The sequence below is a fragment of the Diabrotica undecimpunctata genome, chromosome 3 (assembly GCF_040954645.1).
Source record: "Diabrotica undecimpunctata isolate CICGRU chromosome 3, icDiaUnde3, whole genome shotgun sequence".
Classification (NCBI taxonomy): Eukaryota; Metazoa; Arthropoda; class Insecta; order Coleoptera; family Chrysomelidae; genus Diabrotica; species Diabrotica undecimpunctata.
In genome coordinates this window covers 141292294-141319576 of record NC_092805.1, presented here as the reverse complement: position 1 = coordinate 141319576, position 27283 = coordinate 141292294, and the positions used below count along the sequence as shown (strand labels likewise).

Here is a 27283-nt window from a genome sequence, read left to right as displayed (position 1 = left end):
CCAAAATCTAAAAAGTACCGCTATAAATGGGAACAAATTTTTTTTTCTTCAAAATTTAAAAACTTTTTAAAAAAAGGCAAAAAGCCGGCACATCGCAGAGTCTCCACAAAAAAATCACATTAAAAGTTTTGCTTATGGTACGACAGCAAGCACCCATCCACCTGTAGAGAGTTGCCGCGATAAGCAGGATTTAGAAAAAAATCATTCTGTTGGTTTCGTCCACTGTCTCAAGATGAATGAGTACTTACACCCGTACCATACCCAAAAATTTTTAGTGAATCTCTTAATGTGCTCTCTTTTTGATGCTTTTTGGAAACTTTTAATTTTGAAGAAAAAATGTTGTTTCACTTTTTTAACAATGGCAACACCCCTTTTTGGTGGTACTTTTAAAATTTTGACAGATCTAAAGATGGCTTTTTAAGTCGCAAGAGCTCAGGTAGGAATTAAAATTCATTCATCTTTCTGGTTTTCACTGATATTGCTCTTAATATCTTCAATTCAGTTTTAGGTAACATACTTTTGGTTTTATTGACCCTCCGTAATTCTATTTCATAGGTCATTACGGATCTGATACAGGTTTTATAAATTTTAACTTTGCTGTCCGTTCGCATATATGGCTTACAACACCTCTTAAACATCCAGATTGTTTACCTGCCCTCTTAGGACTCTGACTTGGTCATGGTAACTGGATAAATATATGCTAAAACATTTGAATTGGTTCAGCTGTTCAATGGTTTTGTTTTCTATTATTAAGCTAATATATCTTTTCCTTCTCATTGTGCCGTTCCTATCGGTGATCGGAAATCATTAAGGATATCATATTTATCGTATTTTGTTTTGTCTCCTCATAAGGGGTCCTAAATTTTCCATTTATTTTTTTTTATAGTCAATATACCATTCCGTTTTTTTCTTATCTAATGCATTACTTCCATTATTTGTCACTCTATTGATCTATGTAATCTTTATTATCTGATAATAGCATCACGCTTGAACTTGAAATCTCGACATTCTTTAGTGAGGTATTTACATCTTGGTTGATTATTTTACATCCATATCGGGATTATTTTCATTTTAATGTTTTCAGAGCAACTTTTCCAACACTAGTTTTTTGTTTGGTTTTTGTTCATATCTTACTCATATACTCAGTTTATCAGGTATAGAGTTATCGCTTCTATATGCGGTCTAATTCTAATAATAAAAGTTTGATCATTATATCGTTTTTTTTTTCTTCAGTTCTGTGAATTAATTTATTCCTAGACTGTTGTTCCAGTTATGGATTTTAGCGTCTTTGGTAAAGATCTCTTAAACCCTCATTTTGTAGCAAATATACTTTAAATACTTCTTCGTGATGTAGAATTGTTTCTCTTCTATCGACTCACTTCCGTGATACTGTTGAGTGTCTTTTTACAGAAAACTAGATTTTATTTTCCATAGAAATCAACGTTTCGGCAGGAAACCCTTGCCTTTGTCAAGATTCTAAAATGTACAAGATTAAGAACAAATATATATATATATATATATATATATATATATATATATATATATATATATATATATATATATATATATATATATATATATATATATATATATATATATATTATTTTCTATGATCTGCTTTAAGGAAAACACATTTTCAGTACAAGACCTGTCCGCCCTGAATCCTCTGTCCTTCCTCGGAATTTGAGGAGTACGGCATCTATTACTTCGGGCCCACTTGCTGTTATTTTTTTTTATGACATTACGACTTTTCTTAGCAAATAGTTTCATTATAAATCTACCCTTCACGAACCTTTAAATAAAAGAAAAATATACCACAAGTTTTCGAAAAAAAAACTAATGAAAAATAATCTTTTCTATATCAACAAAATGTAAATTCAGCTTGTGACAAATCAATGTTATAAGCAATTCGGAAAACATAAACAGCATCATTGCATTGTGGATACCAGTTCTAAAAATCATTCTTTATTTAATATTATATATATTCTCGTATCCTCTAAGTTTGCTAAGCTTTTATAAATTCAGGCTTAAACATTATCGGATATTCCGTAACTAGGAAAAACTTTTCGCTCAATATTTCATTTGATAAATCACTGCAAAATTAAGGTTTATAACTATGGAATCGATCGATTATGATGTTCGTTTTTTGATTGTTGCATTATTTTTCATTTTTCGTATAACATACGGAGGCCCGTTTTAAACGATTTATCTTTTTCTATACTTTCACGTTTAGAAACTTTCTATTTTGTATTGAACTAACTTTGGGCTGTTTTATGTTTTATTATTGTTCATTACCTAATTTGTTAAATTGCCCTAATAAATTTTTGGGTTAATTGGCCCTCCACTCTTGTTAGCCACTTATTTTAATATTATTGGATATACTTATGTTATTTTTGGCTGTTTTTGTTTATAGTTTCTGCAGTTGTGGTATTTGTGATTTCTTCTCTCGCCGCTTTTAATAATATTACCTCCATTAATTCTGTTTGTATATCGGAATCAGGTGAATGTATTTGTTGTATGTTCAATTCTGTATCCTATCTATTTTTTGTTATCCCATATCGCAATACTTAAAACGATTATTATTCATAGTAGTATTATATCAGTATTTTTGTGTTTGTGGTGATATTAGCAATAATATATCTATTTTAAAAACAGTACCTTCCACATGTATTATTAAAATATTTTATTGCTCTGACTAAAAGTTTTAGTACTTACTACATTTATATTGACGATGATAGTATTCCAAGTCACTAAAAAATATTGACAAACTTTACTTTCATAATTTATCATGACAGTCTGTGTCTTAATCTATAACCATTTTAAATAATTTGGCCATTCCCAACTCCGTTTTCTGTTCAGTAACTTTCTCAAGCAGTGGTGGATACACGGGGAGGAAGAATTGGAAAATTTCCCCCAAGAAGGTCCAAAATTAAAGAAAACCTATTATTTACGTCTTTTAGATACTTTGGGTTTACCTTTTTATGTCTTTTGGTTGGTGTTTCATTGAAAGTTTCCCCCTCCCCAAGTTGGAAGTTCCCCTTTTAAGGCAAATATCTAGATCCGCCACTGTTCTCAAGCAAAATTGACGTAAATGTTCTTATGTATAATGTGCTGTTCGTTATATGCTTTAATTTCAGTTCTTCTACAGTTTCATTCAATACATTAGTCAGGGCAGTATTTAATTATGTCTATAAATCCTATTAACTCTCATTGCTGTTGCTTGCTTTTTAGATATTCAGGGCACAATCGCGGTGCTGCTAACTGTGTTGTTATTATCTTTCCTGGATTATCGTTACTGTTTTTGTATATCTAAGGTTTGTAATAACCATTATTGAACCAATAACTAATGAGCACCTATTTCTATTATCTTAATAGTATTATTTATAACAACGACATTCCTTATCAGTTCTACTAAGTAGCATACAATTTTCCATTAAATATTAACTTTTTATTTTATTTTACCTCTGTATGTTATCTCTGTTTAAAATGTTTGTAATGAAATGTCAAATACCTAACATTTGCATTTTTATTTCAGAATGTTGTCGCCCCTAGGAGCAACCCCTGCCATTCATACCTCCAGAATGGAAAGGCCGCCTGAGCCTTTAGCACCGATGCCTTCTTCGCCTATAGCGAGTTCGTCTAGTGATTCCGGTTCCGATTCAGGATCGGATAGCGACTCCACCACCGATGACTCTGGCGATGAAAACGTCCATCCAGTTAGTGTAAGAGTCGAACCACCTCCAGAAACTACCACCCCGGCGTCTCCAAAGGCGGAGGAAGAGCAGCGATGGAACCTTGCGTCGTTTGTCTCATCGAACAGCCAAAATTTCGGAGGAACCGCTACTTCGCCGTTCCTGTCTCCTATAAAGCCTTCTTCTCAACCTAAAGTCTCTTCCGATGATGAACTTAAAAGGGTTACGGAAGAATCAGATACCAGCGATTCGGCGAACGACAAAGTAATGGAAGAAGCAAAAGCTCTTGCGGCTTTTAATTCCATCCCTTTGTTGTCCAGTTTTTCTGATTCAGATGACGACACCAGCCGCGTTAATGTAAAAAGACGGAAACGTACCATACAACCAGTTACCAATCCACCAGTTAGTGATAGTGATAGTGACGTAGAAAACGAAAGGACTAGTAGGATAAAGCCGGTGAGTCGGGCGAGTCCAAGGACGAAATCGGTCGATACAAATAGTGACTCTGATTCCGAACCCATTAAACCATATACTCCAGCGATAAAGAAGCCAAAATCTCCTGCACCGGTCGTGGTTCCGGAAAAAGTTATTAAACCTCCTCGTGGAAGACCAAGAAAAAATAAATTACCGGCTACGGGAGAACCAAAAGAAGTAAAGAAACGTGGTCGACCAGCAAAAGTAAATAAACCTAGAAGATCACGCAGCGGGTCTTCTGGTACTGAGGTAATAATGTGGTTCAATATTTTTTTATATATTATATATTAACTCATCTCATTGATTTGTTTCTTATGTGCTACATTTTGCTAAACCATCTTTCCCATTTTGAAGGTTCGAAAAGCAAAAAGAGGTCGTCCTCCAAAACAACATGCAGTTCGATCGCTGAGCTCATCAGACGAAGAAGACAGAACAAAGTTCGAGAAACCTCCGCCGCCTTCACGTCGTCGTACCAAGTCCAAAGTTGCCTCATCGAGCAGTTCTGATTCTGACAGTCCAGCCCCAGTAAGAAGGAAATCCAGCAGTAGTATCAGTAGCATACGGCACGAATCTGAAAAGGAAACTCCCAAGAAGGCTCGTTTCAAAGAAGATCGCAAACGATCCAAAAAGCATTCTGATGACGATGAGTGGGGCAAGGAGAACAAGGTGATTTTGAAGAACCATTTCAAAGATGGTAAAAATGGTTTAGAGCCTCCAATTAAAGAGGCTTCTTCACCTCCACGGCGGAAAAGAAGTGCTAAGATAATGCCTGAACCTAAAAGTGCTGCGTTTGTACCCTCTTCAGACACTAGTGATACTGACACGAAGGTAATTATATCTTTTATAACTTGTTAATTTAATCAAAAATTAGCCAAAGCAACCACCAAACTTTTATGCCTAATAATAATAATTTTATAATTATGACCTAAAATATCCTTTTGTTACTGTTTCAGATAAAATCTGTTGTTAAACCAAAACGAGTAAGGTCATCGTCTGAAGAATGCCTCAAAAAGGTCAGTGATTCTGATAGTGATACAAATGCACCATCAAAGAAGGCTCCAATCAAAATAGATTCGACAATCAAAGTCGATGAAAACAAAACCATCGCAGACAAGAAGAAAAGCGATACACTTAGGAAATTGTTTACTCCCAAGAGAGATTCGGAAGGAGGCAAAGGTGGTGGGAAAGGAGGAGGAAAAGGTGGCAAAGGAGGAAAGGGTATGTACAATATATATTTCTTATGAACAGCACTGTTATAATCCATACTTAGTAAGAAGTAATTAGTAAATGCAGGCTCGGAATTATTCTTTTCACATTCATAGGTTCTATTTATCCATTCAGATTCTTCTTCTCTCAGTACTTTATTTACAAGAGAAGGTGCAAATTTCATTCTTTTAACACCCTCTTCACCAATTTGTCATCTCAACCAAATTTCCATTACATTTAATTACTTTTGCTCCAATAACTCAATATTTATTAATAGCAACAGATGTAATTATACATAGGAATAGGAAGTACTTCACTGTTTCCAATTGTTTGTTTGCAATCCATTTTGTTTATTTTGATTATTGGATTTGACAATTATTTTTATTGTTAATTCAGCCTTACTTTGTGCGTTTTTATCCCCAGATTTTCCAATGATCCTTTATATTATTAGTGCGATTTTCAAAGTATTTATTGTGTTTCAATATAATTCATGCCTATTCGCGTTTTTATCCCCAGATTTTCCAATGATCCTTTATATTATTAGTGCGATTTTCAAAGTATTTATTGTGTTTCAATATAATTCATGCCTATTCGGAATCCGTTTTATCAAGGTTTACCACAAAAATTTTAGTTTCTAGTTTTTATTTTTAAATTTTGATAAGATTTTAATTATACAAAAAATTGTAGATTTTAGTGAGATCTTCATTTGTAAAAATGTAATTGTTTTATATGTGTTTTTTTTTTCAGGAAAAGGTGGTGTAAACGTAATAATTGTTGATGGGGATTATGAACGAAGTAGTTCGTCTGTTGAAGACGAAGCAATGCCTACGGCTGTCTCGACAGTTGTTGAACCAGTTCCCCCAGTTAAGGAAGGTAAAAAGAGTCCTCCGGTACCTCCTAGTCGTCCTTCTTCGCCTGAAGAACCCATCGAACCAAATAGTTTATCCAAGACTGATACTAAAGAGAAACCTCAACTTTGGGTTAAAATTGATCTACAAAAATTTAACATTAGTCGTATACCTATTCTTCAGAAGCATTTAGAATCTACAAAGCCTTGGTTACTGGAACCTAAACCAGAGGAAAAGGTGAAAGAAAAACAAAGTGATAATGAAGAAGTAGTGGTAAAGCAGAAACCTTCTGTTAAAGAGGTTAAAGAATCCAAAAAGCCTTTATCACAGTTAGATGATCCTCCTGACCATAAGCATAAATCAAAGAAAAGAAAAAGAAGAAATAGTTCAAGCTCTATCTCTTCTCACTCAACAGTTAGTAGTAGTTTGTCTCATAGTAGTAATAAAAAGGACTATCACAAAAAAGAAAAAGAAAAGTCTAAAGAAAACATTAAGCATAAGAGGCGAAAAAATAATGATGTACAAAGATCTCAAACAGAAAATCTCAGTTTAACAAATGCTCCACCCACCAACCACGAACGGGAAGCAAGCCGGTTACCAACTGCTTCTAACGTTGATCCGACCCCCTCGGCTAGTAAGGTTCAACCTACTAGAGAGTACCACTCATATTTTGAGACCCCAGAGGAACCCTCAGAATATGACGAAAGGTAAGACACTTATTCATTCCTTTACTACTCACAACTATCCAATTTTTTATTTCCTTTTGCATAAAAGAGTCTTAACAAATAACCATTTTTAACCTAATTTAAGATACGCCTATACAAACGGTTATCACCATTTTTTAACATTCTTCATCGTGTATAAAGATTAGTACATTTTTATTAAGAATATTAATTTTTTAAGGGATCAAAACCTGTACCTGAGTGATGCAAAAAGGTTTAAACATATGGCGGACAAAGAGACCGATACTATCAAGCAGTGTATGTTGTACCTGGAGGCTGTACTATTTTTCCTGTTAACTGGAAATGCCATGGAACATGAAAGAGTTACAGAAAAATCGGCCTACACAATGTATAGAGATACGCTCGCTTTAATCAAGTAAGTACATACAATTTTTTTAGAAATTAAAATTAGCAATTTTGTTTAATGCTTTTGTCCAATTTTCTTCATCGGTGGTCCTGATTTAATTTTTTATTATTAGGTATTATAAGCATAATTTGATATCATTAGAACTCTTTTGGTTTCTCACAACTTTTTGTTTTAGCAACATTAATAATTAGAATCATAATACGATTGAGTTTCGATTTCTTTTCTATTTAATAGCGAGACTTTTATTTAGAGATGCATCTATTTGCCTTTCTTTATTTTATATTCCTTTCATTAAAGCTTTCAGTCTTGAAACATTCCTCAAATCTGTTTGAGGAATACCTTTCCTCCCTGTAACTTCATCTTCTAGTGTCATATCCTCATTGGACGTTATATATTATTCTTACGCACGTAAGTTTGTTTAGAGCGGCTCTGAACAGTTCTAATGTTTTGTCCACCGTCTTATATTTTTCAGCAGCGAGATTCATCGTCTCTCCGGCCCTTTGCTTCTTGTTAATTTACCTTCTTTCTTCTTGTATGTAGACTTTAAAGATTGTTTCTTCTTCAATATTAGCCTCCTAAATTTAAATTATCGCACCATCTTTTTCGTGGTCTGCCAATACTTCTTCGTCCATTTGGTGACTTATCTACTATTCGTACTATCCTATCCTCTGCCGTTCTACTAATGTGTTCGTTCCACTCCCGTTTCCGTTTTGTCACCCATCCATTTATGTCTTCTATATATTCTTATGTTTTCCCTTCTCTCCCTATCCAACAGACTTTTTCCTGATATTCGTCGAAGTATTTTTATCTCCGTTCTTTCTAGTAGTCGACTAGTTTTAGATGTGTCAGGTGTTGTCTCCGCCGTGTATGTTAATATAGGTCTGATTGCTGCTTTATAGATTCTTGTTTTTGTGTCTTGTCTTTGGTGTTTGTTCTTCCAGATTGTGTCATTAAGAGATCCCGCCGCTTTACTTGCTTTTAAGCTTTTTTGTCATACCTCTTCTTCAACAGCTCCGTAACTAGTTATAATATCTATTCCCAGATATCTAAACCTTGCTTCCTGCTTTATTATTTTCCCATCAATTTCGATTATACATCGTAGTTGGTATTTAGATGCTGTCATACATTGGGTTTTTTTTTTTTGATATTATCATATTTTATTTCTTGGCTGTTGTATTGAAGATGTCAATTAATCTTTGGAGCTCGTCTTCTGTCTCGGCGATTAACGCGGCGTCGTCTCCATAACGTAATATTTGGATCTATTTGTTACCCATTCTATAACCATGACCTTTATGTACTGCTTGTATTATTTCGTCCATTATTATATTAAAGAGAAGTGGGCTTAACGAGTTACCCTGTCTGACTCCGCTTTGTACTGGTATACACTGTGTTATTTTCCATTTATCTTTGCTTGTTTTCGATTATGGAAGTAGATGTTTTCGTCTTCGACTTGGATGCGATCAAAAGCCTTTGTCAGGTCTATAAAACATAGATATGCTGGTTTATTGTACTCGATGGCCTTTTCTGTGGTTTGTCTTAGTACTTATACGGCGTCTATGCAGGATTTTCCGGATCTGAATCCTTGTTGTTCATCTGACAAAGTTGTTAGTTTATTGATTTTGTTGGTTAGGACTTTTGTGGTAAGCTTAGATGTGTTAATTTACCTTTCATTATAATCTTTGGTACTTATCTCATGGCTTTTGTTGAATATTTTGTACTGACTATTACTTGTTGTTTCAGACACATTTCGCTCAACTTCAGAAAGCAGCAAAATGCCTCACCTGTATATAATAAACTTGCTGTATTAAGGTAAGAAGGTTAACACTAAAATATTTAATTGGATACTAATTTGTGAAAATTATTTTAGTTACCGGTGCCAAGCTCTCCTATATTATAAATTATTTAAGCTGAAAACAAAAGAAGCTAGAGATTATCAGAAGATCATCACTGATTACTGTACTAAGGTAAGCATAATATACATTATCATTTTAAATAATTTATCTTTGCTCCCAATACTTTTGATTCGTATTGTTCATAAAATATCTTCTGATGCCAAGCGAGAGCTTCAAGTTTTTCCATTTATTAATTTTACATTTATACTAGAGACATCGACCATAATTCAGTGTAAATGAGACATAATATTCACGGACAAAGAACTTTTCATCTAAGCATGGCTCTCAAATGTCTTTGAAACGATACTAATTTCATGAAAAAGAAACTAAAACTTCAAGAAACTGAGACAGAAAATATGCAAAGATATAAATAATTTATGGATTTAATATCTAAAGAATAGTATGTATAACCAAAATTTCTTTTTCAGAACCAAGGTGCTTTAGATCCACAGAACCATCAGCAAGGGCAGGGAACGCCCTCGCCGCTATCTCCAACTCCCTCACCTGCCGGTTCGGTAGGTTCTGTCGGTAGCCAATCTTCGGGATACAACAGTGGGGAACTAGCTACCAGAGGCAATGTTTCCGCAACCACACACTCCCAGAACGCTGGTTTGTGGGTACCTCTTCCTGTTTATAATGCCATTTCCAAACAAAATCAGCACGTTACATATCTTATGTCATACCAAGATCTCTGGGAGACAGCTGATTCTTTGGTCGTTAGAGGCAAATATACCGGTAAGTAAATACAATTGTTTTAATTAAATGTTATTATTATTTCATTGTGTCATAAATATTTAATACATTTTTTGGTTTGTACCTCTCGGTTCTTTCAGGATTTCTATTTCTAATTTCATTAGTTCATATCTCTCCATATAAATCTCTGAAGTATACTGAAGTCAATAAAGTATACTTTCGATCTGCAACTGTTCTTTTCCTTTCATAATCATCTTTTCTATTTCTTGGTTTTCTTCCCCTTATCTGTCAGAGAAACCCTAAACTATTCAAACTCCTGCACCTTTTTAACTATACTATTTACCCTTATTATATTTACCCATATACTTTGTTTTCTGCTCCTTAATAACTAGACCACATTGTTTGCATTTTCCTCAAATAATTTGAATATTCTCAGTAATAATTCCCCTTTTGCGGTTGCTATTAGTTCTACATCATCGGAAAATGTCAGAACCTGGCTTGTCATAGACCATTCCTTTCGTACATATTCTGCTTTCACTCATTATTACCACCAGCACGAAATTAAAAAATACTGTTGACAACTGGTCACCCTGCTTTAATCCTTTTTTGGCTTTAACTTTATGAGAGTTCTTTTTATCCTTACTCTATTTTCAGTTTTCAGTAGTGTTATTTTTCCTAACCTAACCATTTTTTCTTGACTTCCAAGTGAAGTGCTCTTAAAACTCGGTAAAGATCTTTTTATGAACGAATCGTAAGCTTGTTTGAAGTCGATAAAAAAGAGGCTTAGGTTTCATTGTTGTTCATACATACTTTTCTGAATCATTTTGAGCACAAACATTTGGCCTTTAGTCTTTTTTAAATTCTGCCTGGTATTCACCAAGCTGCTCATTTATGTACCTGTCCAGTCTATTTTTTATGATATTGGCTAGTACTTTGTAAATTACATCTAAAAACATAATATGCCTATAGTTTTCACATGCTCTTTCTGTGCCCTTCCATGCTTTCGGCATTTCCTCTCGTTCCCAGATTGTGATTAACAGTCTGTACATATTGTGTTATAAGTAGGTCACCATGCTTAAGTAGTTCTGCGGGGATGTCATTGCTTATTGAATTTTTATTGTTTTCAATGCTTTGTACGTCTTATTTCTTCAATATTCGGTTTCTCCACTACTTACTCTTATTCGTTGCCTTCCCTTATTACTCTCAGCTACTCCTTATAATTACCATCCAGTTCCTCGTTAAGCAACTCGCTGAAATGCCCTTGCATCTATCCCTAACTTTCCCTTTTTTTAGCTTCGTATTAGGTGTCACTCTTTGATATAGTATTTTTGGACGTATATATATATATATATATATATATATATATATATATATATATATATATATATATATATATTTATCTTGAATCGTTGGATAGATGTGTCAAACTCTTTATATGCAGTGTAATAATTATTTACATTTGTCTTTTAAATGTGGAAAATAGGTTAGGTTTATTGTTGTGAACATAGAATATGTTGTCCTAATAAATTCACAATGATTTTGTTAGCTCTTCTTCTAGCCCTATACGTTATATAAAATGTGGATGCTGTATCTTCTCGCTGGGAAACATCTTATATTTCTTACTTTAAAATGTAGATATTGCTGCTAGATAGCAGGAAATCTTAGGAGAAGCTGCATGTTTTGTCTGTGATATTATATCTGTCAGTTTTAATTTGTTTAATTGCTTTTTTCTAATTTAATTTGCGAATGGACAGAAACCCTATTGAAAGTAACATTTACAGGTTAGATGGATTTAATTTAGTTATTATATATTCAACAACTTGGCCAAGATGATAGCCTCTAGATTTGTGTAATATAAGTTCTTTTTGAATTTTTCAAGCCATTTGAATATTATTTAAAGGTTTTTTTTGATAAGATTAAGATGATGTCTTTGCTGTATTCTTTTTTAAAGGTAATTTTTGTGGTGACACCATAAACATGAAGTTTTTTGACTTTATGTTCTAATTGTTGTAACCATTCTTTATTTCCTTTGATTTGATAGCTGTTGAATTTGGGAGTTAGTCCGTTAGTTAATATTTTAGTAGCAATTTCTACGTAACATTAACTAAAGTAATCATTCTATAGTTTATAGTTCTCTTTTTTCTTCTTTTTTGAACAGTAAGAACATGACTGTTGCATGTCAGTTTGTTCTGATGTTTGTTATGATAATATATTCAGATATTTATGAATTCTTCAGAAATGTTTCCATCGTTTTTAATCATTTTCATTCTAATACAATCTCTTTCCGGTGATTTATTGTACTTCATTCTTGTAAGTTGTTTCTTTATTTTTGATTTACTAATTTTATGGCTGAAAAAAATAATGATTGTTGTTTTTATTGATATTAATTAAATAAGTAATATTATTGCAATATTGCTATTATTTTACATGTCATTTATTTCCCCGTGACTGTTTTTAATGGCATTTATTTCTATTTTTTTAGTATTGGTCATAAGCATTTCACTTGTTTTGCTGATTAAATGTTCTTAGTTTTTCCCTTAATGTCCTTCTTTACTCAAATATATATTATTCTCTTTTCTTTTTCATTCGTGTCATCTCTTTACAAATGGGAATTTATATTAGTATCATCATCCAGCTTCCATCGTCCACTGCTGGACACAAGACTCCTCCGTACGCCTCCAAGAAATTCTACTTTGTGCAAGTTGTATCCAGCTATGCTCTATTCTCTTCCCATTTTCCTATCAGTATAAATATTATCAATATTGCTGTATTATATCAAAATGTAATATTAATTATATTTGTTTTTTTTTTTGTAGATTTTTTCATTGAATTGGACAGACAGTGCAAACCCTTAACGATGCACAGCTCCCTCATTGATCTAGTACGCTACGTCCGAGAGGGAATCACAAGGCTGAAAAACGAAAGTTAGAAGTGGTTTTCACACGATCTGTACATAAAGAAAATGTATGCCAAAGAACGCACCAAGTCAATTGTTTCGTCAATGGAATCGGCCGTCAGTGTAGGAGAGAATATACCTTTTTATATTTTGATGAATATTAACATTTTGTGAATCGAGTCCTTCCTGGAAATTACGGTTCTTCATCAACATCGAGACAAAGATTTTTATGTGTTAGCGGAAGAATATTTGTTCCTTTGTTTTACTTTTTAGTGGTGATTTATGGACTTTTTCTAGCAAATAGTATAAATTTTATTTTTGGTTATTTAATTTGTAGAAAACTGATTGTCTAGATTTTGATGAACGCTTTTCATCGCGGACTCTAAACTTAGATTAGCTAATTGACTTAATTTTTACTTATATTAAATACTTACTACTCATTTACAGACTGTGGGTATGTTTATCACAATTTCGCTAGTTCATATAACATTTATTGATATAATTTAATAGATAGTGAATTGCACAGATATTTGACATATAGTATGGAAGTTGAGCTGATATGAACACTCAAATAAAAATGATGGAGATAAAAGTAATGGAACATTTCACAGAGATCATGCAGACGGCCGAAAAACTTCCTTTAAATAAAGACACATCATAGAAGATGCTTTAAATGAAGACTATACACACACACACACATACACCAACGATTAACGAAAACTAGACGGAATATACACCAATTTGTGGGTTGAACATAGAGAGCCATCACACTTTAAGGAAAAACCTGTAGGATTTGCTCGGTTGTAAATAGATGGTGGAATCAAGGTGCAAAACCATAGTTCGCTAAGATTCCAATGAGAGGTCCTTATGTATGAGCATAAGGGGGTGGTGGAATACCTAAATAGGTAGGGCCCTCTCCATGTGTGTGTATGTAACCACATAGCAGATCTGATAGTTGACTGCTATTTTTAACGAATTCAAATATTCAATACAATCTGCAGCTATTTCAATCTATTATCAATATTATGTTATATTTAGCATTTGACATTTTATAGTTAATCAGAAAAACATGCCAGCAGTTTGGATGTAGCAGGAGTTAAATTAATAGGGCAAACGCCATTTCAAAAAATGGCAAAACAGATAGTCGACAATGCGATCGGCTGAACTTATAAGGTGCAGTACTATAAAATATTTTTACATTAGTAAAATTCCACGTACATAGTGTATATTTTTTTTGTAAATATTGTATGCTAAAGTTATATATTTACAACTTGCTATATTTGTACAATGCTAAAAAATTTAGGCCTAGTAAATCAAATCACTACATCTCAAATCGGTTGTGGTTCATGGATGTAGATTAATTAAAAGAATAGTGATAGGAGAGCCTCCGGTTGTTTCTGTAATTAGTTAAAAGTTATTTGTTTTCTTTATATTTTGGATGTATATTTATCTTATTGTATGGTTTTATTAATTTTATTATGACAATTATTAATTCTGATGTCGGAGCTGTCGTTGTCAAAATAATTACGTAAATATGATCAAAAATTTGATCTATATTTCGTCAAATTGTATTTTCAGCTTCCGCTCTGCAAACCGAAACATAAATATTATTATTTTTTATAAATATGTGATATTATTTTTTTAAATGATTGTAAAACTTATTGCAATAAATAATATAACAAATCACTTTTTTTAATTTTCACAGAGTGTAGTCAACTTGACATATTTCGCTGAAACATCCTCATAAGAATTCAATTAAATAGTTTTATGTCAATCCTTTATAAAAGATATATTTATTTAAAAGATCCCTTTCGGGCTAAATCACAACGTTTTCGGAATAAATATTCCATCTTCAGTGCTGCTACTAGGTGTGCATGTTTGAAGCCACTAAATACATGGGTGAAAACCTTTTAAATGTTATTAAATTCGTATTAGATTACATGGTTGCTGATTATTTTATAGGATGTTAAAATTTTAAGTAGATTCACTTCATGGCAACGTAAACTCCCTTCGGAGACTTAGTCTTTAAACCGACCTTAGGTAGCAACTCTAAGATAAATCTATTATATAAAAATGAATGCCTATTTCCCTATGTCACGCCATAACTTGGGAACGACTGTACTGATTTCAATAATCTTCTTTTTTGAAATCAAATTTGAATGAAATTTAAAAAATTCATAAAACTTAACGATTATTTAAATTTTGCGCTTTTAAAATTTTTTGACATTTACTTTGTACATACTATAACTACCGAAAGTAGCGTTGGTCTTATATCATCTATTTTTACTGTCTTTAATAGGTATTTAGTTATGTATAAAATAATAAAAACCATCTTTTACTAGACTTGACTTTAAATAATTTGAAAACTACATATTATATTTATTTCACCCCAAAACGGACGTTCTCTGTTATTTGACATATCAACACCACCAATTTTGAATTTATACCGCGGAAAAAAGACACAAGGCTAGTCGAGTCAGCGCCTTTTTTGAGTATCTCAGGAAGCGCATGCAAAAATTGGTGGGTACGACAAAATCGATCTCCTAATTGAGGGCTTTCATTTGACACGTACCTTAACCTTAAGTAATGTTTAAAATGATGGTGTTTCAGCAAAATATGTCAAGCTGAAATATTCTGTGGAAATTAAAAAGTGTTTTGTTTCTTCTTATATATTTAAACACCAATTCCTTAAATAAAACCTAACAACTTAATGCTGGGGATAAACCGCATTCAAACAATTATCCTCAAATTGAGTAGTTTTATCATTGTCAGCATCATATTCAAATTGTATTATTTTTAACATTATAAACATTTCTCTTTGGTTACTATCTGTTACAAGTAGTTTTAATAATATATGTAATTGAATTATTTATTTTTGAATCTTTTATTTCATTGCCTTTCATATCATATATTTCAATTTTTAATTTTGTTTTTAATTGTAAATATATATATTTCCTGGAAAATTTTGTTTCAATGAAATATTTGTCATTTTTGATATTATATTTGATCTTTATGTTAAAATTAACTATTTTAGCTAATTTGTCTAATTGTACTATTTCGAGTCTTCTCCGTGGAAAAGAGTACATATGTTGTGCCGGGTTGTTGGATGATAAATATGGTGTACATCGTCGGCCTATGCCTTGGATTGATTTTCGTAATCTGAATTCTTATTCTGTATCTCTATTATTGAGGCTTCATTATACTTCTTATATTTTTTATGACTTCTCTTACTGCTCTCATTTTGTAGTATGGATGATTGTAATCTATGCAAAAGCTCTATTTAGTTTTGTGTTCGATGGTTAAACTTACATATTCTTTAGATACCCTTTTTCTTCTTAGCGCAATTTAGCACAAAATAATCAAGCGCCACCTTAAAAAAGTTGTATGACTGGATCACATTCTGAGAAAGATTATTCCATTCCTACACCAATACGTCGCGAAGGTCTCTTGAATTTCTGGGGGCCGGCACATAACTCCGTAGAGGTCTCTTCATGTCATTCCAAACATGTTCTATGGATTTGATATCTGGACTGCGAGAAGGCCAAATATATCTTGTAATTTGAATCTCGTCAAGACACTCACATTATTAGGCACAAGTGTTGCATAATGTTTCTGTCTCCAAGAATATTAATAAGTGGTAAAACATGGTCTTCTAGAACCTGTGTTAGGTACCTAGACACAGTCAATGTCCCATTTTTGATAAAGACTAACACCGTGCGAGCGTCAACCGATACGATTCCCCATGCCATAATTGACCCTCCACCAAATAAAAGTCTCGGCAATACATGCTTGAGCATATCTCTTGTCTGGACGGTACCACTACTCTTACAGGTTTGTCGGAGCCCGTAAGACAGAAGCTCGATTCATCGGAAAACAATACATGATTCCAATCTTGTATTATCCTAGTATTCTAGTGCAAAATTCAATCTGGCAATTCGGTATTCACGGGAAAGCGGCGGTCCAGTTACCCTAGTTCGAGAAGATAAACCAGCAGCATGAAGTCACCTTCTAACTGTCCATTCACTTATTACAGTTCTCACTTTGTGCAGATGATTTTGTAAGAAAACTGCCAACATCATCCTTCCATCTTTTTCTTGGACGCTTACTTATCTTTACCGTCTGGTCTCTCAAAAAACACTGTTTTTGGCACTGTCTTCCTCTGATCTGACGATGTTTTCAGTACCATACAGTCACCAATTCACTTGCATTGCGGCGCCTTCTCCACTTTCCTGTTAATTCATCTCTTTGAGGTCCAAATATCATTCTAAGAACCTCCCTTTCAAATACCAGCATCTTATTTATTTCCCACCGATGAAGGGTCAACTTCTTTAAACCTATTCCTATAACTATCTTCGTAGAAAAAAATATAATACATCGAAGCTTTTTATGTGGTTAGTTTTGAGTACATTCATGACATCTAACATGTTTTGTATGAGAACAGTAAGAGAGTTTAGAGGGCATTTGGATTCGTCCTAGTAGACCTCCTTCTCCATAAACGTATTCGATAAGATTCAAGACTGTACTAATGGCAGGCCAATCCATTGTTTGAATACAAACGTATGGTAATAGCTGACGTTTTTCCACGTTTTTTTTACATCAGTATGAAATTCGGGTCCATCATTAACTGTAGAATCATATTTTCTATACGTTCTAGACGGAATGTTGAGCGTTAAGACTATGTTAATTATATTTCATGGTCGTTTTTTTTTATTAAAAACTTATTACAGTTTAGTAAAAATGTTTAGGCCTCTCGTAGTACAGCTATAGAGGGTCTTCTAGGTTTCAAGTCGTCTTCTGTAATTTATTTCTAACCATTTGGCTGGAAATATATGTTCTTAATGGAAGAAACAGTATAAGTAACATTTACTGTATTACTGTGTACAGGTTTTTTCATATTTGATTTATTTATTCTATATAACCGTCTTTTATAGGATTTATTAACACCAATATTCTATTTACACTGTAGAAATAGGAAATTGGTGTACACAAGGTCAGACGACCCATCAGACATTGCCTTCTTATCAGTGCTTTTATTTTATTTAAAATGAAGCATAAAAGTTCCAGTAATGCTTCTGTCATTTTTTACGTTAGCATATCTTTTTCAATTATTTCGGGAACCGCTTACTATTAAAATTGGAAGGTAACCCCAAATTGAGTCACTAATAATTGTCAACTTTCATTTGACAAATATTATCCCTTGAGTCGCTTAAGAATATTAGGTTTATTTTACTGTAAGGAAAATATAATTTTGTTAATGTCTAATTAACTTAACAGTTTGTTACATACAACGTATTTTATCTTAAAGTTTTTTGTAGCATTTTTAAATTTTTATCACATATTTTCAACAAATGAATTCTTGCATGTTACATGTATTAATTTGTTAATAGACAATATGTATCTTTGAAAATTTAGATGCTTTATTCGGATATATTAAATTTTTACTAAGAAACATAAAGGGATTAATAGGTGTTTCACTTATAGTTTTCATTTAGTAATTTTTCTTAAATTTACGTCCAAAATATTTAAGAATAAAAAATGGTTCTAAATATATAAATTCTAATTAGATTATCTGCACCTGGGGGCTCTCCTACGAGTCATTGTTATTTTTGCATATATATTCTAGAAAATAAGCGTGCATATATTGTAACATGTATGTATATCCTGTATATTTTATTCATTTTAAATTATTTAATTTTTATTTTTATTGTAAGTATTTTTCTTAAGGCCATTTACAAAACGAAATCAAACTAAGAAAAAAACGTATCATTTTTTTTATCTTATATTGTTATGATATTAAATTTAATTGTATAATGGCAAACAGCTCTTTAAACTGTTGACTTTATTTGAAATAAAATTAAATATTGTGAATACAGCATTGTTTAATTTGGTCACTACAATTTCATCATGACAATCAATTTTATTTAAATGATTTTTTAAATTGTGTAAAACAGTGTAACACCAGCACATTCTAATTAGGAACTATATGGTTAAACAAACCTTTCTGTCAGTCATGCACATGTCATCTGTCAGTCATGCACATGTCAATCTCACTGAATCCAAGATGACACATAGCCGGGCAATATTTCAGCACTGTTAATTTTGTATGTAGGTAAAATCGTCGAATACCGATCGTCTCAACGAAAGACATACCATGTACATTCGAAATAATAGAGTCGCGATCATACCAACAAATACTAATATATAGGGAAAAAGCATGCACATACTATTACACATTATATACTATTTCAGTCTTCTTCTTTTCTTCTTCTAATGGCGCTACAACCCTTTGTGAATATTGGCCTGCTTAACAATGTTCTTGTATTCTGCCCTGTCGGATACTTTCCTTCGCCACTGCCTGATGTTCATGGTTTTAAGATCCCTCTCTACGTCGTCTATCCATCTCTTACGGGACCTTCCTCTTGTTCTGTTTCCTTGGGGCTTCCATCTCTGGACTACTTTTACAGCTCGATTATCTGGCATTCTTTCTAGGTGACCAAGCTAGTTTAGTCTTTGTGACTTTACAAATCTAACAATATCTTTACATTAGTTCATCCCGCTCGTGGTTCATTTTAATTCTCCACGAACCATCGCTGCATTGGGTTGGTCGAAATATCTTCCTTAGTATTTTGCGCTCAAATATTCTCAGTTGATTTTCATCAGTGGTTGAGAGGATCCACGTTTCACATCCATATGTGACCACTGGTCTAATTACTGTTTTGTAGATTCTAAGCTTAGACTCACGATTCAGTAACTTACTTTTCATTAAGTCTTTGTATGCATAAAAGCACTTATTACCGCTAAGAATCCGTGCTTGTATTTCTTGACTGATGTTCTCATTTATTATTTAGCCTAGGTAGGAAAAAGTGGAGGCATATTTGTAGGTATGGTTGTCTACCTTCAGATTCTCATGTTGATTCGATTTTGTGCACTCCATATATTTTGTTTTGCTTTCATTTATATATGGACCAAACGTAGCAGCTTCTCGTTTCAGTTCTAACTATTTCAGTAACTAATGTGTTTTTCTAGTTTCCCCAAAAGAATTATTTTTTTTATATGCCATTTTAGCTTCAAATATAAGATTCACATATCTCTCTAGAACTATTGAAATATGCTCTTAGTTAATGTTGTGACAAAGTGTATGGTTTTGACAGAATTTTATGAAATTGACAGATATTTATCAAATCTAGACAGAAAAGTGTACCTATGCTGTAACTAAAAATATCCACTTTTGGATACTTTTCCATATCAAAAAGTGCCAACAAAATAATCAAAACTAAACATATATCAAAATTAACATATACCTATTGATTTTATTGACCAATTTTTAAGATGCTTATCACAGAAAAGTGATATTCGGACCAGGAACATAAAAAAATCAAAAAGCTTTTAATGTCTTACCCTATTTCATGTGCTGTTGTAGTTGCTAGAATAAACTTGTAAACATATTATTGTGGTAATAACTAAAAGCACATTGTTTTGATAAATATTGACCTTTTGTCAATTATCTAGAAATCTCATTGGAAGTCCGTTATCTATTATTATCCATTAGTGTGAATCAGCTTACTAGTAATTTCAATAAAAATGAAGTGAAACTGGCGGAAATACAACCCTTCATAAATATATAAAAAAGTTTATTGGAAATTGACATTATTGTTCGGCTAAGAGAAAAAAATTGGACATTTCGTTAGCTTCTTATACTTAAAAATGTAATTATATTATTATGTTTTACGACAGGAAACGTTACTTACGGTGAGGTGCCAAAATGATGTACTTTTGCTTAGGGTTGCCAGATTCCTCCGACCGGCGAGCCCATCATAAACCGGACATTTATTCAGTAGCGTCCGTGCGAGGAGTTAGTTACTGCTAAGTGTTAGTTGACCCGCCACTGGTTCATTGCAACGATTGACTTATCAATGCTGCCTTAGTGGGTCTTCTTCAAACCTGCGCTAGCATAATTGACATTTCTGTAAAACTGTCTTAGTAGATGACGGGGTTGTTTGTCCATCTGTTTCATTTCTTATTAATGATAAAGAAGAAATTTACTACAGCATAGGTAATACATAATATTTATTAAACAGAATGTGACTGAAAATAATTTTAAACGTTAGAAGTTATAAAAAGTTAACTTCTAAAATCACTGCTCCCGTATTTGGAGTAGTTCTTTTCATTTATTTAAGTATTTTGGGAATTATTTGATAAAATAAAAACTTTATCTAAAGTTTGTAGTTTCCATGTGGAAACCAAAAAGTTATAGTTAATAAATTTTGTTGTCGTATTGTCTCTATAAAAGATTACAAAAATGTTAAGCTAAAGATTTAGAACAATTCTTGAACATATTTACAAATCTGTGCATCATCAAATACCAGTAATTTCTTTATAAAATTGTAGTGGTCATGCATTAAATAATGTACAGAGCTAAGTTTGGTTACTAAACAATGTACATAGAAAGGTTAATCGTTATCTGTTTTTTATTAATCTGATATTTTTTGTTCTCTTTAAAATGGAGGTTCTGAGAAAGGTAGGCTGGACGGGACCAATGGTTAATATCTAAGGGATGTTGTATACGATAAGCGTGATAAGGTAGATATGTGTATTTTGATATTATGAATATTTTGTAATCTCTCTAGCTAGCCTGCTTTCAGTTGATAACATTTTTTTTGTTTGAGGTGTTTTAAAAAATATTTTTGCATACAACTTATGTCGACCCAAGTCATAAAAATAAATAAGTAAAGCTTTTACATATCCAATGTATAACAACAAACATTACAAAAAGTTGTTTCTGGAAAATTAGAGGTATTTCTCCTTAAATTTAGATCTCCTTCAACATCCCTAAATTCTTTTCGAATGCTACTAGTCGTTGATGTGTTGATTACGTCAAGCTCTAGTCTTTCACTCCATATAAAATGATGAAAAACACAGTATTTCAAGGCTCATGTTCTTTTATCAGTTGCATATTATATGAAATCTTTCTGAGGTAATTAAAAGGAGTTTGTACCTTTTCTGTGTGACATCTAATTTCATTAGACTGGTGCCATTTCTTATTTACAATGCATCCTATATATGTAATTTTGTTTATTGTTTTCAAAGTTTCATATTTGCTCTTAATTGATGCTGTATTTCATCGTTTTTGTTTCCTGTAAGAATTTTATTCTTTTTACAGGTCAATTCTATTCATATTTGTACATTTGCATTTTGTTGTAAGTATAAGTTGCTGATTAGGTGGAAATATTTATTATCTATAACAGATTTTTTAAACATTGGAAGTTGTACTTTATCTAACGCTTCCTCGAAATCAATAAAGCGTCGCAGTTTACATTCCGAGCTCTTGGCATCAAAGTTTGTATAGAAAATAATACTTCATACATTCCAAGTCCACGTCTAAAGCCAAGCTAAACATTGATAATGTTTTATCTGGTGGCACTTGTTTTCTTAGGAAGAGAATGATGATGGAAACTAAACAGCCTCCAAGCAATTCAAAAGATTCTACTAATTACGTACTTGTTAAGAGTTTAAGTTAGGCATCTTTAATATTTTTGCCTGTATATTGTCCAGCTCAGGTGAATTCTTGTTTCTTTAAGAAGTATTGCATGTTTTACCTCGAGAAGAATTATTTCTGGCCCGGCACATTCTATACCATCTATATCTGTCTATTGTTCGAATAATTCTTCCATCTATTCATTGCTATCTTTTAAGCATTCTTACATTTTCATAAAACAGGTTATGTTTTCCTAGTATTCAATTATTTCTTGGTGAGCTGTGGCACTGTGGTGAGATTCAGGCATATTGAAGGATTTTGAAAATGTCGTGGAAAAATAAAATAATTAAGCAGAAACTACTCCAAATTGTGAAAAAACTTGTGGTTATACAAATATAATAAGAACAATGGATTTTGAGGTTTTTGTCTTTAATTTGCTAGTGGAATTAGATAAGATATTGAAAATGTAAGTTTTATTTGAGATTTATTTACATATTCTTGTAGTTTGCGACTTACTATGACTGTTGAAGTTTAAAATTCCTGCAACTTACCTTTTTCTGCAAAGATTTTTTGGTTCCCTTTATTCTGAAATAATCGAATAATACCAGTTTTCATATTTTCCTTTTATATCTTTATACAATATGGAAACCTCTTATTGATTACAACTTATTTTGCCGTTATTTTAGAAAATAAAATAATACCACGGATACATCTACTTTTGAATGTAATTATACGTTCTATGAACAAAAATATATAGGATGATTCACGGACCATTACTACGATCTGTACACTTTTTTTTCAATGAAACTGTTCCTTAATGAGGTGGCTTGAAAGAACTCTAATATTTATGATCAACATCAATAATAAAGATCAAAATTTGTTAGTACATAAAATTCCGGATTTATTTGATTACATTACGTTAAAATAAATGCTGAATTTTCAGATGAAATATTCCTTATTTCTGTTTTTATTCTTTTTCTGAGTTCTGCAATGCAAGTTGGCTGTGTGGCGCATGCCCTTGAAGTGACCTCATAAAAAAATCCAACGTCGTATGATCTGGTTATCTAGCTGACACTCAGTAATACCTTTTTGTCCAATTCATCTATTGGAAAATATTTAATTTAAAGAATCTCGGAGAGAAAGAATTCCAGTCTATTGAGGTGTTACCTTGTCCTGTCAAAACCAAACATTTTCATTCGGTAAGCTCTGATCTGCTGCATTTGGATGTGTTTTCCAAAACAGGAACAACTTAGTTTTAATCATACTGGTCACTGGTTAATTGTTTGGTCACCTATAGCCCAAACATTAATTTTTTGAGAATATTAAGTATATTTCTTACGCATCAATTAAGGTTTTCGCTAAACAATATCTATGGTATTGCCAGTTTTCCTGTCAATTTAATGTGAAAGTTGACTTATCGAAAAAAATAATGGTTCCCAAAGCTATTTCATTTCTGTCTAGCTCATTTGTCAATCTTTCACAGAACTTCATTCTACGATCTTCTATTAGATCTTTAGTAAAAGGTATTTTATATGGATGATGTTTTTATTTATGTATAAAAAACAATTGTATGGCTTTTACTTGGTGTGGGGTTTTCTCCCAACACTTAACAAAATACCTTTTTCTTCTAACATTGCAGCTTTCTTTTTAATTTTGTAACGTGTGCAGGTTTTCTGAACTGCGCTTGCATTTTAAAGACAGTTTCTTGTAAAATATTACGCAACTGAGAATTCTTCTGTCTAATTAAGTTTGTCACTTCTACTTCGTCATTAAAATTTAAGTTGGATATGATTTTTATTTTAAGTATTTTATTATTACTTTAGCTCAAATAAGTTTTCAATTAAAAATTTAATATTTCATTGCAAAATGTCAGAACTGTTAAACAGAACCGACAGTTACCAATATTTACCAATTTGGTTTAATTATTGTCACTGTCTAGGTATTTTTTATTTCTTCTGTTCAAAAGAGTGTCTAAAAATGTGGTCCATAAACCGGGTTTTATTTATTTGTTGATTATTTCGAAATGTCACTGTATTATTCGTCCAAATATAAATGTTACAGTTCGTTGTACCAGTACCAGTAGTTCTGAACTCACGTGAATCACTCTCTATATTTATATTGTGATTCGAAGAGCGTACAGCTAAAGCGGCCACTATATTACTCGCGAAGTTGATCGAAGTTCAGCGAGTACGAGAGTGTAGACAGGTACTTAATGCGGCTTCGCTTCGCCTCGTTCTACTTCCGTTCTGTGTCGGTTTTTCGCGTCCGAGTCAAAGGACCCGAAGTTCGAATACGAAGTGTCACACTACATTACTCGACTTCACGAGTATGTAGAGACTCACCTCGCATCGATTAACTTCACTTAGACACTTCGTCCGAGAGTGTAGATGGCGTTTAAGCTAAACAGTTGGCGTGTCGTAGCATTTATTAGAATTTTTAAATGCGGCCTCAATAAATATAGTCTATAATTGGTTCACACTATATATCTCCTCAGCAGAATCTTTCACTTTTTACACTTTTTTATATAAAACGTTTAGTACCAAAATATTTATGTAGGTATGTAGTTGTTCTTTTTTTGTTGGATGTGTAGTTAGTTAGTGCTTTACTTATTATTATTCTTGGTAAATATATTCGCGTAATTAGCAGAACTTGGTATGCAAATGATATTTTAAACATAAACATCTCATACTGATTATTTATATATTTTTGTAAATTATAAGTTATTCTATTTTAAGTACTATCGCATTTTATTTCCCAATTGGTTAATATATCCAAACATATCGACTGAAACAGATTGTTTTTGTTTTGAAATATATTACTATTTATTTATATTTTTGTTGTTATTTATTAAGTTGATAATCGCTAGTGAAACGTGTAACCAAACTAAGGTCTGTCCTTCAGAAGAATTATTGTGTAAAGACTTCGCATCTAGTGTGGCAAACAATGTTAAATGGGAGGTGAGCCGTTGCAATATTAATTATTTATTCTGAACCCACTAGAAAAATTTAAATTTTGTTTTTATGTGCATTTTATTACAAATTTTACGAAGATGAATTTATCTTGTGATTTTAAAAACGATTTAAAAGATTTCTGAACAATCTGTGGCTTTTGCTGCGATTTGCTGTAACATAAAATATTAGTTTTTACCAAAACTAATAGGAACATAATTTTCTGCACAGATTTGTTTCATTATTCAGCAACTTAGCCACAAAGACTGAACAACTAAAAATCAGAAAAGTTACAATTAGATAAGTAGATGTTTTTCTATGTTTGTGTGCTAATGGTTCCCTCGATAAATGTTATCCCTTCATAGATGTTTACCACGAAGATGCCTTGTCTGCTTGTAACTGACAGTAACGTTCATAGTCGACTCCAAAATTAACTTAAAGTGACCTTGACTAGATCATAATGAAAAAGAATACATCAGTACCTTGTACATATTTATACATAAAGTTTAAGATCAGTTATACTTTTTTGAGGTGATGTGTAACAAGAGGACCGAAAATTTTCTTTCAAATATATTATTACAGCATATGCCATATTTGACTTTATTTTTTCGAAATCTTCCACATGTTTACCTTTTCTCCAAATTGGTCGAAAACTATTTATTATCTCCACTAGATTTATAGCTTTCTTAGGAATGATATCACATAAGATTAAGGTGCATAAATCAAGATATATTTAATTTTTTGGATTTTAAAATTAAACTAAAAAACAGTGGCGGCTTTTGGGGGAGGCAGGATAGGCCAGGCCTACCCAGTAATTTTAAGAGCTTTAAAATGGAAAATAGTATATTCAAAAATTATGTTAATGCATGTAAATAACTTTTAAATGTACTAAATCACTCAATACATTAGTGTCCGTTAAAACAACTATGTTATTATATTACCACAGAAAGCATCGAATCGTATTCAGGCATTTTAAATATCATTAAATTAATAGGCCCGATCGGAACTGGCCGACCCAGCTCACATAAGATCCCCGTACAAAAAGCGTTTGAAGTTAAGCAACTTGCCGGATAACGATTTATATTGTCGTGTTTATGCTTGCTGTTTAGGCACCAGACGATCGGGCCTACGTCGAGCATCGTTGTCACTTGTAACGTAATTATCGAATTGTAATATAAAGTTATTTTAAATTATGATAAAAAAATATGTAACATAATCTATAATTGTAACATATTTTTAAACAAACAATACAATTACAAACAAGTGCAGAGTTGCCCAAATAAATTTTAAAAAATTCGTAAAATTCCAAAAAAAAAATCACATTTCCATGATTTCTATATCTCCTGATTGTATGCAACTTATATATGGCAATACTGTCGCCGAGCATTAGTTCAATTTTCACTGTTATCTGTTATTACTAGTTGCACTAGTTGTTTGACCGATCGAGGTTGATTTTTTAAAAATTTTCTTGGAATAGTGAGATCGTTTTATAACTGATACATAAAAATGAGTTTTTCTGACGCTTTACCAGGTTGCAGTAATAGTAATGTTGATAGTGAGTGTTTGGACATTGTTGTTTCACTATTCGCTCAATGGAATCGCCATTATCTAGAAGAACTGAAGTTGATAGAACAAAAATTATTATGAATGAAAGGCCTACTCCAACATTGCGTATTGACCAAAAAGATGGGAAAAAGGTGCGTACTTTTAATTGTTCTTGCTATGATGTCTATAAATGGTTGTCTGTAAGTATTACGAAAAACAGACTATATTATTGGCCGTGTTTGTTATTTTCTAATAAGAAATGTGTATGGAATTGTGAAAGATACTTTGATTTAAAAAATATGTCTGCCTCCTTAAAAAAACATTCCAGTTGCAAGGAACATTTAAGTAATTTCCTGTCCTTTAAGAATGTACAGAAGAGGGCGTTTTCTGTTCGCGATTTGCTAGATGAAAAATCAAAAATCGCAAAAATTAGATACAACGCAGAAGTTAAAATGAACAGAGAAATCATTAAAAAATTAGTTTCTTTAACTTGTACTTTAGCGAACAAAACGAACTAATCGATCT

The 27283-nt window shown here is 32.3% G+C and overlaps 1 protein-coding gene across 10 annotated transcripts in view; it reads left to right on the top strand.

Annotated features, from left to right (window-relative positions):
• Window positions 1-25799, top strand: part of lilli (AF4/FMR2 family member lilliputian) — an 829533-nt gene extending 803734 nt beyond the window's left edge. For all 10 annotated transcript variants that reach the window (XM_072527035.1, XM_072527032.1, XM_072527036.1 and 7 more), the window contains 9 exons: window positions 3536-4415; window positions 4521-4994; window positions 5120-5384; window positions 6120-6927; window positions 7124-7318; window positions 9050-9118; window positions 9177-9273; window positions 9630-9936; window positions 12711-25799. In XM_072527035.1, the coding sequence (XP_072383136.1) occupies window positions 3536-4415; window positions 4521-4994; window positions 5120-5384; window positions 6120-6927; window positions 7124-7318; window positions 9050-9118; window positions 9177-9273; window positions 9630-9936; window positions 12711-12823 (3208 nt within the window). In that variant the 3' untranslated portion in view covers window positions 12824-25799. The remainder of the gene's footprint in view (window positions 1-3535; window positions 4416-4520; window positions 4995-5119; window positions 5385-6119; window positions 6928-7123; window positions 7319-9049; window positions 9119-9176; window positions 9274-9629; window positions 9937-12710) is intronic.
• Window positions 25800-27283: the final 1484 nt, after the last annotated feature.